Source organism: Pempheris klunzingeri, chromosome 1 (genome assembly GCF_042242105.1).
Source record: "Pempheris klunzingeri isolate RE-2024b chromosome 1, fPemKlu1.hap1, whole genome shotgun sequence".
NCBI classification, from domain to species: domain Eukaryota; kingdom Metazoa; phylum Chordata; class Actinopteri; order Acropomatiformes; family Pempheridae; genus Pempheris; species Pempheris klunzingeri.
Window position 1 is genome coordinate 16,947,226 of NC_092012.1, and position 12,236 is coordinate 16,959,461.

The 12,236-nt window shown below is 40.1% G+C and overlaps 1 protein-coding gene across 1 annotated transcript; it reads left to right on the forward strand.

The window, feature by feature from the left end:
* Positions 1-744: 744 nt before the first annotated feature.
* Positions 745-11,518, forward strand: LOC139199553 (C-type lectin domain family 18 member A-like). Its single transcript, XM_070828597.1, has 12 exons — positions 745-865; positions 1,973-2,064; positions 5,728-5,961; positions 6,070-6,167; positions 6,418-6,539; positions 7,013-7,120; positions 7,241-7,333; positions 7,633-7,739; positions 7,874-8,003; positions 8,172-8,268; positions 8,932-9,023; positions 11,481-11,518. The coding sequence occupies exons 1-12, from the start codon at positions 745-747 to the stop codon at positions 11,516-11,518; spliced, it is 1,332 nt and encodes a 443-aa protein (XP_070684698.1).
* Positions 11,519-12,236: the final 718 nt, after the last annotated feature.

Here is a 12,236-nt window from a genome sequence, read left to right on the forward strand (position 1 = left end):
GTATTTTGGAGAAAAATACTTGTACTTTTTACTCCACTACACTTATTTCAACAGTCAAAACTTGACTAATTACAACATTAAAAACTGCTTATGTGTTTATGTATCGGTGATAATAAACCAGTAATATAACATTCATAAAAATCTTTAAAAGGGAACACATTTACTTTTAGTTATACATTAAATTTGAACTTTGAGAATTATAGAAACTTTTACATAAGTAAATGATTTAAATACTTCCACCATCTGCTATGATGTCTGCGCTATAAAGTGAACAAATAAATAAAGAAATATATGAAAGTTTGAATCTATTTCCAAGGGTCTGGTATTCCCAGACAAAACTGAATGAAGGTTAATATAGCCCGGTGCAATAAGGATGTTTCAGATCTCTTGTTCTGGTAACAGCAACAAATATTTTGTGCTCTTCCCTTGAAAGATCTTAACATGATTTTCTATAATACCTTCCATGTGGGTGGTTGTTGTTTCTCTTGCATGTTTGCACCCACCTGCGCTGGAAAAACGCGGTTTGGCACTGACTGTTTTCCAAAATAAAGGAATTAGAGGAGTGGCATGATTGTTTAATAAAATAGATTAACCACACTGCGTCCTTGAACAGAGACATGTGCTCGGGTGAGAGCTGTGGAAGAGAAAAGAGGGAGGAGAAGAGCATGGGAGGGGGGGGGGGGGGGGGGGATAACTGAGAGCAAGTGGCCACTGTTGTCGCAGACACCTCAGGAGTCCACGATGATGTCTGGAGCATCGGCTTCCCGGTGTTTGGATCTGTTGCTCGTTTTGTCTCTGCTGCCTCCGTTGATCCATGCGAACCGGATTATCACAGACACACAAACCCAGAAGTCCACCAGCACCGGTAAACCCACCTCAAGCTGTGCATGAGCCAGTAGTGTAGAGGAGCGCTCGTAGTGCGGGATGGCTGCATCAACTTGCGCACACTCAGACCTCTGAATAGTCCTTTTTCTTGGTGTAAATGAAGTTATGGGAAGTAAGTGTAGGAAGAGAATGGAATTTCACAAGTGAAGTTTTTTTCTGTCAGTAATCAGGTGGGAATCCTTCAGGCTATAGGCTGAAGCAGCTTTCTCTGCTGTCCAAATCCATCTGGCAAAGCACCAGCAGCCCAACTTCTCTATCACTGACTGCTGTGCTACAGAAGTTTGGCATCAGCTTAACGAAATGTTGATGGTACTTTGCCAAACACATGGCAAAATGATTAACCCATCACTGGGGAGCTGAATCCCGACTCTTTTGACGTGTTGGTGAAATGTGCTCTAATGTAATCAGTAACTTCCAGAAACAGAATAAGTGAATTTGATACCTCATGATGATGAAAATGTTATGTTCCAAAATTGCAAAGTATGGCTGTTGTTAATGCTTCACCTCAGCCCTTGTGACTGTAAGAAGTATATAAACCTATAATAATTGGTTTAGTTATAAGCATTTAAGCAAGTGTTCATTTATGTGCAGTATTGTCATGGAGACATGTTTTACACAGTTACAACAGTTCAATTGTCTTTTATTATCTATTTGTACCAGCTTGTTTCTGTAGTTCTTATAAATGCTAAAGGGGGGTGTAAATATGTGGTAAATCATTTCCTGCTAACTTTTTACTCACCATAGAATTATTATGGGGGAATTTAGTGATACGAACACTAAATTTAAGTATAAGTTTGTTCAGGAATTTTAAATCTGTTTTTAGGGAATGCATAAAATGTGCATAAAAGTGCATACAATTTTTATTTTAGAGGCGTGTGTGTTTAATCTAACTGACCCTTGAGTTGAATTGTGAGTGAAATTGTGACAGACTGTATCATCCCATGCAATCTTAAACACACACACACACACACACACACACAGTCTGTCTCACATAAAACACTCAAACATCCCGCCAACACATTTGCATATGGTTGCCATAGTAACAACAGTAGAGGTATGCTAAATGAGCATTTTTGTTTTCTTGCAGGGCTCGGGGTGAAGGAGCACTCGCAGATTGTTGCTCAGCACAATAGACTGCGCAGCCGGGTCAAGCCCATGGCAGCTAACATGCAAAAAATGGTTTGTGGCATCTATTGTCTATTTCTTTCTCTGTTTGTTTGGATGGAATGAATGCTGTTGCCTAAATGTGAGTTTAAAGCAGCGTGCACTCTCGCTAAAAAGTGGAATTGCTACACCGCTCTGAGCTGTAAACTCTCTCTCCTTCAACTAGTGGAAGATATTAGGCCACATGTTGCAAATTTAACCAATATGTGTCTTGAGTTCAAACAAGCTCGTCATTGGCAGTACAAAACCCAGAGAAAAACAGGAACGATGGCGATGATGGTGTCAATCAGGATCAGGCATGTGCTGCGTAATCATGTGTTGATGTGGATGTGAGCCAACAGTTCTGACGAGAACAGGAACTTGGCACAGAGGTCTGTTTTTATTGTTTTTCAATCAAATCCCACCAGGGACAGTAGCGGCGCAGTCAGAGGCGAAGCACAATATCGCAAACAAAGCACTTAGCTGAAACAACAAAATGCCTACAGGTCTACCACATCTATGACCAGGAGCGACTCTGTACACTTACAGTTAAAAAATATTCATTTTTAAGAAGAGAAGTGAAATCGCTAAACAAAGCCATGGATAAAAAAAAAAAAAAAGGTTTGTAGTTGAGCTGCCTTCCTCTGTAGTGCTGATAGTCTCAGCAGTGTGAAGTAGTGGTGTCTGTGCACCATTTGTTCTGCTCTGCTGCAAGCTTAGTGATAGTGTGGACAGTTAGAGCGAAGCCACAATCAATTAACTGTGTGTAGTCTTGTGAGTTTCGTCCTTTTTTCCCCTTTTTCTTTTACCAGAAGAAAGAAACCATTTACAAATTACATACATTTTATACATTTCATTAGTATCTTAACACTCCCAATCGACACATGTGCTTGAAATGTTGTATGAACTGTGTATAAACTGATGTTCATGTTGAGGCGTTGCTGACTGTGCAGAAATCCTCGATCATTTTTGACTTTTCTAATCCCACTTTCTGCAAAACGCTCATGATAAACCCCCCCCCTATCTTATTCCATCTATTGCTTTGCTGTACAGTGCTTATCTGCACGACTGTCTTGCCTGCATGTGATTACGACCGAGAGGTAACGATGGATTATGAAACTCACAATGCACAAGATATCCTGTGGGCCTAATGTGAGATTTGTGCCAGGGCAAACTGTCACTTTGTTATAGATTACATCCTCAAAGCCACCCGAACAGACTGAGCCTCTTTCTTCGACTGCTCTTCAGCCTCCGAGAACTGTTCTCAACTGATAAGGCAGTAATGAGAAAAAGAGGATGTGGATAATCATTCTGCATTCACAACTCTGGTATTACAGGTAATTTCCCTGTGAAAAACCCTCAGAGGAAGCTTTGCTGAGCTGAAGAGGCATATTAAAGAGCTTTACTGATAAACGTTAAAAGGCTCAAGGCTTCGGCTGTGTTTGTGAATATCTGAATAAGGGTTTTTTTTCTCTCACAGGAACAAACCAGAGCGCATTGTGGTGAGATTGTGTTGAAGTGATTATAATATAGTCTTTCAGGCTTTGCTTTCAGGATGAGAGAAAATACCAATATTTTAGGAATGAATGATGCTCCTCCCTTTCTTACCCAACGCCCTGTTTGCAGGTTTTCTTTGAGCTCTTCGGGGCAAAAAGTATGAGGTCACAACATTGCTCCCAGAGACATACATTAAAGTTCAGAAGTTACTTTCGATATGTAAATCATGACCTCTGTTTGCCAGATTCTATTTTATTAATCTCTCTTTCCAATCTTCCCAAGCTCCAACACTTAATTTAATGCATTTAGGGTAAAAAAAAACAACAACAACAGATATATAGAGCTTTGTAGCAAAATATGGAGCTTTATTCATTGAGCTTATTCATCGTACAAAATGTAGCAGCCGCTGATGGTGCCACAAAGACGGTAACACAGAGTACAAACACACATCTATCTTGGTGAGACATTCAAATCCCATAGCTGATACAACATGACATGCTTTAAAATGAAATGTCTTAGATGAAATATTGCTTGGCGACCTTTTACCCCTCTGGTGGCATCAAAGTGAGAGCCGATGACTTCGGCTGGCTGACATCAGAGAGTGAACAGTGAGCTCAGGGGGGCTCAGCCCTTTTTTTTCCCACCACACATCAGTGTCCTACCGCTGATGTCTATCTTCCAAACTCTGTCTAACCACACAGAAAAAGTTCTTCAGACAGACATTAGATTAGATTATTTGGATGTTCCATCTTTAATAGGCCACATAAACTGGAATATGACAGGAGATATGAACTGGATATCCTGAATTTTCTTAGAATACAGGAAACTGCAGAAGACAGTCTGAAGATATCTGCAAACACGTTCTGCAGCAGATGCAGGGACCCTCCAAACAACTCCCATTAAGACAGTGAATAAGTTTACCACACAAAATGTAGAAGTCAAAGAGCATTACTGAGATCAGAAGCTGTTGTTATTGAATTTTCCAACTGTAATCTCTTCTACCAGTAGGCAATTAAAAAGTAAGCTCATTAATGTCACAGTTTATTAGGAGTTTGTTACTGCCTCACACTTCTCATAACTAATCTAAAGCACTGAATTGAACCCTGATGACGGGTGTCTTATTAGAAAGCACAACCCAAGAGAGATCAAAACTGACCAGTCCTCCCAAATGAAAGCTGTGATAATTCAAAAACTTAATTTAACTTCCCTCATTTCATCCATTCATTTATATTTTTTCACACAAACGTTCCACAGGTTGTTGCCTTTTCTAGCACTGAGAATAGCTGAGGTGACTTTCATACTGCAGAGAAAACGGTAGAGTGATTGTGGAAAGTTTGCGTTGAAACCACTGGTTTGTTTGAATGAACAACTGCAAATCTTGGAAAATGTACCACTTGGTGAAGTGTTTATACCGGCGTAGCACACAATGAGCATCAGTCTGTGTTTGCTGGCCCTGCCATGGACTGGCAGCTTGCCCAAGGTGTCTCCCTGCCTCTTGTCCGCTGCATGACTGGCTCCGATCCCTGAGAAGGATTAAGTGGGTAAAGAAAGTCACTTATGTACTATTAGGAATGACCTTCATGCCAAAGAGTTTTTCTTTCATCCAGTCTTAATCAGTATGTGCAAAGTACAATATGACCTTTATTTCAGGTTTAAGGTCCAACAGACCCCAGTAACATATTTTCAGAATTAAATGAGTTGGTGATGAAAATTTCCTGTTGGTAATTAGTGTAATTGCTAATTGATTATTCATTTAAATGAATAATCCTCTATTTATTATTCATGTAGCGTTAGCTTCAGAATGCTTTCACATGCATCAGTTGGAAGGCGAATTAATGTGTTAGGGGAGGAAAAGTGTTGTGGGTTACTGACGGCCGCGAGGCAGCTGACAGACGACCTTGTCACAGGTTCAGCTTCAAATGATAATAATTACAGAACTGTACATTACAAATATAATCTCAGATAAACTGACCAAAAACTGGACCCCGAAACTAAAAAAGCAGGGAAAGAATTGACAGATCTGCTTTTAAACAGTTTAATCAGAGTAGGGAAGAAGTTTTCACGTTAGCCGGTGTGCATGTAAGAAGGCTAAAATAAGTAACTATTTGTAGTAAAATAAAATGATCCTTTAACAAGTTTTACTTGTTGTTCAAAATGGAATATGTGTAAAGACGTGGTTTGATGTTATTACTGCCTTTATAGGACTGGAATGAGAAGTTGGCCATACTTGCAAAGGAGAGGGCAGCATCCTGTCATGCAGACCTGCCCGCTCAACACTCCTCATCTGTCAGTCACATCGGCTGGAACACGCATCTCTCTGCTCACGGCGTCACCTCGTTCTCGGACATCATTGACTCTTGGTTTGAGGAGGGAAACGATTTTCTCTATTTGAGTGGGCAATGTAGAGAGAACGCCACCTGTGAACACTACACACAGGTATTAACAAGTCGCACTTTTACATCTGACATCTCCTACATATTTGTGTTTGTGTTTTTTCTCTAAATGTGCTGGTGTTGTGTGTCTAAACCTTCTGTTGCTGTACAGTTGGTGTGGGCCACTTCCAGTCACGTGGGCTGTGCTAGCCAGCTGTGTCCCAGAGACGGAGACCTCTGGGAGATATTTGTCTGCGCATATTACCCTGGGTAACAACTGCATACATTTTTCCCCCAAAAAAATTAAAATATGAAGTTAATCTTAGAACAGCATTGTTTAAAAACAGGTAAATAAATTAATACTTTTTATATGAATACTGTTTTAAACAAAATAGAAACAATTTGATCTAAAATCCAACTCACAAATCATTACGCTGTTGAAAGCGATCATGGCTTTAGTACTTCTTGATTGTGTGTCTCTTAGTATATGTGTTCTGCAGCATGTATTTTGTTGCTGCAGGGGTAACTGGGAGGTGAATGGTCGGCTGGTGGTGCCCTATAAGACGGGGCTGTACTGCTCTCTCTGCACCTCTTCCATGTCTGGCTGCTTTAGACTGTGGGATCATGTAGGCGGATTATGTGGTAAGACAATATATACATTCATACACTCATACATACACACACACACATAGGTTGCTACAGGAGCAAAACATTTTTCTGTTGATTGAATATTCTCAATATCTTTGTGAGAGAGCACTTAGCGAGGTCCTTGCTGTAAAAATGATGGGTTTCGGGCATTATATAAGAATTAAACATAAAAACAGACATGCACTCATTATCATGATAGTATTTTTGAAGGATGAAAATTTAATTTTCAATTTTCTACAACTGCCACTGCTGTAGTTACGTCCACTATTCTCCTCAAGGTCGCTTCTGCATGTCTACCATCAATGTATGAAATTTTAGCACAGCAAATTAAGTCCAGTTTCATTAAGATGGCAGATGTGCACATAATATGTTTAATGTTTCCACATTTTCTAAGCAGGTTTGCCATAGTAATTCGAGTGTCCACAGTTTTTTCAACAACCATGTTTGTGTTGCACATTTATCATCAGAGATTCCAAAGAATCCTTGTCGTATGAGCTGCGGTCAGCACGGACATCTGAACGTCTCATCCTGCAAGTGCAAGTGTGACCCCGGCTTCACCGGACGCCTGTGTCAGGGTATCACCATCCAACACATACACATACATATCGGTAACAGGCCTCTTTAAATCGGTCTGTTCTCTGTGTTCCACATATCTTCCAGGCAGCTTTTCACCGTACTAAGTTTCTGTTTTTCAGTACGGTGCAGTGTGCAGTGTGTACATGGTCGGTTCAAAGAAGAAGAATGCTCTTGCTTGTGTGATGTTGGCTATGGTGGTGCTGAGTGTGCAGGTAAGTGCAGTGTGCTTTAGTATATGCTTCTTTGTGTTTTCATACACCTCAGCAATTTGTACTCTGAGACACCGATTGGCTCAAAATTCAAAGGCAGGCACAGCCACACACATATTGAGGAAAATCATCTGGTTGCTGCTACATTCAGTATTTATCTTAAGGAATGCCGTCTGGTGACATGATGAAAACACGGTGAAAAGATGGGGAAAGCACCAGCATATTGACTCATTTGCAGAGAGTGTATGATTAAGTAGAAGCGGTGCAGTTTCACCGTGTTTTGGTGGCTTGTGTCTCAACAGAGAAAGTGCAGTTTCCTTTCCACAGCTGTGATGTGATGATAGATGGTGATTGCTTTATGGTGTCTTCAGAGGCTAACACCTACTATGGAGCCAAGAGTCACTGTCAGGTGAGAGACAGGTGTGTGTTGCCCACTGAGAGAGTGAGACAAGCCCTGTAGGAATAGTACATCGTAGAAATCTACACATATGGACTTTCATTTTGCTTTCGGTGTGCCCTCTCTTCTGTTTAAACCACCAGGAGCGAGGTGGGGGCATTTTAGCTCACATCCACAATCAGAAGGTTCAGGACATCCTGGCATTTTATCTCAGTCAGCTGGAGACGAACAACGAGGTCACCAACACTGACTTTGAGACAAGAAACTTCTGGATTGGTACAGTCTTTTATCTTGGTCATCCAAATAAATGTTAATATGTCACAATGTTTTCTAACACCGGACAGGACTACTAGATTAGGAGGCAGACTCTCCTGTCGTTGTGAGCAGATGTACTACCAGGTGGAGATGCTGCACGGATTAAACAGCAATGTTTTTGCTCCACAGGTTTGACATATAAGCCCCTGAAAGACTCATTTCGCTGGGACACGGGAGAGATCCCCAGATTCAGTAGCTTTGCCTTTGGGCAACCTGACAACCAAGGGTAAGAGACACATTTACTAACAGACATTAGTACATGGTAAACACAGATGGCTGGGTGCAGTCGAGCTGAACATATCAACAGAAAATAGATCATCTGAAAGATAGGAAAATTACTTTTTTGGTGGGTGCTTCAGGCTTTTTTTTTATTTGTGTCTGCCGATAGATCTGGTATGTATGACTTAAAGATTATTGCAAGAGATTACTGTAGATTGGTCTTTCATCTTTTCGTCTCTTAAATAAAATCCAACTTTTAAACAGCCCTAAAAATGATATTATCCACCAAATAAATTACATTTTTATATTTGGACTATCCAGTAAAAAAGATGGTAATATTGGCTGACCTGCAACCTTCACCCTGACCACTAGATGTCTCTCTCTTTCTGTGCCTCTCTATCTATCTATCTATCTATCTATCTATCTATCTATCTATCTATCTATCTATCTATCTATCTATCTATCTATCTCAATATGTGAGATGTATTCAATGTCTAAGACTGACACACACACACACACACACACACACACACACACATACACTGATCTGAAACTGATCTGAAGATGTAGAAGTTTTGTTTCCATCATCTTTACACTGGACCTTTCTAATCAAGAAGCTGAGAAAAGCCTCAGCACACAGTCACTCACTTCCTTTCTCTTCTCCGTCTAGCTTTGGAAACTGCGTAGAGCTGCAGGCATCGAGCGCCTTTGACTGGAACGACCAGCGCTGTAAAACACGGAACAGATACATTTGCCTTTTTGGTAAGGCTCCCTCTGTGTTTCAAAGGGTTGAGGGGCGAAGGTAGAGTTCTCCTTTGTACAAACGACCACCCAATGTGATCTGGTGGTGTGAACCACTGTGTCGTCCTACAAAGGTGTGTGTGTGAGGAATATAGACAATAATAGGAATTCAGAATAGTTGAAACATGCCATTGTTGACATGTTTGATGTTTTTGGTGGTTATGGTGGTGACAGACCATTGTAGGTCTCCCAGATGGTACAGGGAAAGGGTGCCTGGCATTGGTTCAGAGGGGTCCTGTAAAGTGGCTGACTTGTCCAAGACCAGCTTCACATCTATCCTTGTGTTGCAGTAATGTTTACAGTAATTAATTTGACCTCCAGAAACACAAACTTGATATATTACCCATTTCTCAAATTATTAGACCTTTTAGCAAACAATTGTCTAATTTCACATCCAGCATGACCATCTGACTAGTCTAATATTCCCTCAATGTTTAGGTCTGGTTTGGTCCACCGACTTCTTTATTTATGAATAATTTCATAATAATAAAGGGGAGAGCACCAGGGACATTGTGGTGTGTGGTTGCCGTCATAAGCCCTAAGCCAAGTGGGATGCCCAGTCCACCATCTCCTGAGAAAAATATGTGTGCGTGTTTTCCAGAAATGGTTGTTCAAGCAATAAGACTCAGCCACAATGTAAATATGAAAGCCAGAAAACTAGAGCAGTGAACAAGCAGATGCTAAAATCTGCAAGCTGCAGACTCGGTTGGTCAGTTCAACACTACAAGCAAACCTTTCACATTACACAGAGTGATTTAATTCAGTGTTTAATATGAAAAGTATCACTTAATGGAGTTTCACAACATTTTGCATTTATTTGGGTAGAAGAGTGCCTGTTTCGTCTCTATTTCAAATTCAAAATTGGCTGCTCTTTAGAATTATTATATCTAGTCCCACTACCTGCTGTGCTCCGCTGTGTCCACACAATTAGTATTATCCATTTCATAGCCTCTGTCACTGATAATCACCACAGGGTGAAGTGTAAAATGTTAATCCAGTGTGTCCATTAATGATGTGAACACACCATTGAAATCTCTGTGTGATCCTGCCCACACATTTAAACATGGCACTCAGTCTAAATCAATGGCACTCAGTCCTCGCCATCTGGAGCATTTGAGCAATCAATATACGTCAGCTCCACAAAGGTGTTTAGACACACACACCACTTACATTGATCGTACGGGTTGAGATGGTGGCAGACGTTTAGTTTTGCCCGCTTGAGTGTGTCTTTGCAAGTGGTTGGTGTGTAAGCTGGTATTGATCACTGATAGCTGAGAGAGCGATCCGCTCTGAATGTGGTCAACGCTGCTTGGACGAAATTTTTTACAACCTGCTTCCAAAAGAATGTCTATGGAATCAGATTTGTTTCAAAAGTTTCAAGCAAAACTTATTAAAAGTCAATCAAAATAAATGGATTTGAGAGAGTAAAAAAATGAACTCAAGCAAAAAATTATAACCTTCAAAGTAAAAAATGTCTCTTGAAAACAAATAACTCTGTCTTTTATTTTGTTCAAGGATGTAGTTTTGCTCTCGCCCTCTCTCTCTTTTGGTTACGCTTCTGGCTTTTTCGTTTGCGCTGCCAGATTCTTTGTTTGAGTTTTGACACAAACCTATCGCGTGGGCGGGCTCTTTCAAGGGCGCGTTCCTATTGGCTGTTGAGTTTTTGAGCGACACAGCTGTGACCCGGAGGTTGTTCCCCTGTTTGCTTGAATTGACTCCTGGGGATCACTTTCATCTTGAAGCAGTTGCTTGTATGCCCCCCTATGCTACCTCTTCATGCATGCCTTGCATGGCGAATGAAAGATTCTTTCTCCCGCTTGGTGATTAGAAAAAGTTCAAAAAACTTTATAGATCCCCAGGAGTCAAGTTTTGCTTGAAACTTTTGAAACAAATCTGATTCCATAATCCCTTTTTGTGATTTGAGTTGGTGTAAAATAGGACTAGATGGGTTATGTCAGTGGTAAATAAGCTAAACATACATGAATTTTCTCCAATCAATAATTTTCCCATTTTTAATCTTGAAATAAAAGTAAAATTTCACTGTAGTGTCAAAGACTGAAAATGCATAAATGTGGCTGATTCTAAGCGTAGAGATCCCTCCACCCCGTCAGAGCAATTTCCAGCCTTCATTGCTGTGTTTTGTTAATTGCTAATACAGTGATAAGTGGATATCACACAGTGTTTCCATATGCATGAAAACGAGTATACAGCTTTAGTCTCTCATGTCACGTTATACACTATTAACAGTTTTTTTACAGTCACATTTTCAGTGGAACTGAAGAATTAATGGGAATTTATGATGCAAACCATTTTTTCCCCACACATTTTTATATTGTGCTTTTGTACTTAACATGTTCAATTTCTTACATGTTCGCATTGTTTCTATAAAGTGCGTGTGTGTTTGTGTGTGTTTCCTAGCTGCAGAGCACATTGCCCAGTGGGAGGATGGCAGGTGACCTGGATTTCTCAAACAGTGAAACTGGGTTGGGACAATGACCACTGATAATGTTATATTTAGATTTCAAATCTAATTTGACTAGTTTTGAGTATAGATTGGATCTAGTGCAGGGTTGTCTGACTTCATTTAAGCAAATGCCACTTGTTGTGTCTTATCTTATTTGGGGTGATGTTTACCCAGATACAAGGGATATATCTGTAGATTATCAGTTTTCCATGTCACTTATTCTAAGCTTTGACGTTTGAAGACAAAAACATCTTATTTCAAGTTTCAGTTTTTTGGCTTATATGGCGGCACATTTTCAGAATTTCATTTCATGTTTAGACTTTGTTTGCTTGAAATAATTTGTTTTCTGTCACATCCAATTGATGAAAACAGTGCTTCAGGTGGTTTATGTTCTGTTCAATACAAGACAAACCTGTAGTCTCAGAATAATTTAGACCCAACATCCGTGATGACGAAATTAATGCAAACCAGAATAGCACATATCGTACACCCACAGAAATGACTATGGATGTAATCTTATCTGATAGACACTTCATGAAAAAGAACTAACTTTGATGTAAGTATATAATTATTGCTTAAAAATGTCATTGTTTTCACACACCAAGAGTCTACAGCCATGCTAGTGGACCTATGAAGCTGTCGGCACAGCGGTACTTTGAGCTAAATGCTGATGTCAGCATGCTTAACGTACTAACACTTGTTAATGAGGA

Bases quoted from the DNA above. Each gene is read 5' to 3' on its own strand.
- LOC139199553 (XM_070828597.1), top strand. From the start codon at position 745: ATGTCTGGAGCATCGGCTTCCCGGTGTTTGGATCTGTTGCTCGTTTTG. The intron at 5,962-6,069 runs GTATTAACAAGT...GTTGCTGTACAG, and splicing joins CCTGTGAACACTACACACAG to TTGGTGTGGGCCACTTCCAG. The intron at 8,269-8,931 runs GTAAGAGACACA...TTCTCCGTCTAG, and splicing joins GGGCAACCTGACAACCAAGG to CTTTGGAAACTGCGTAGAGC.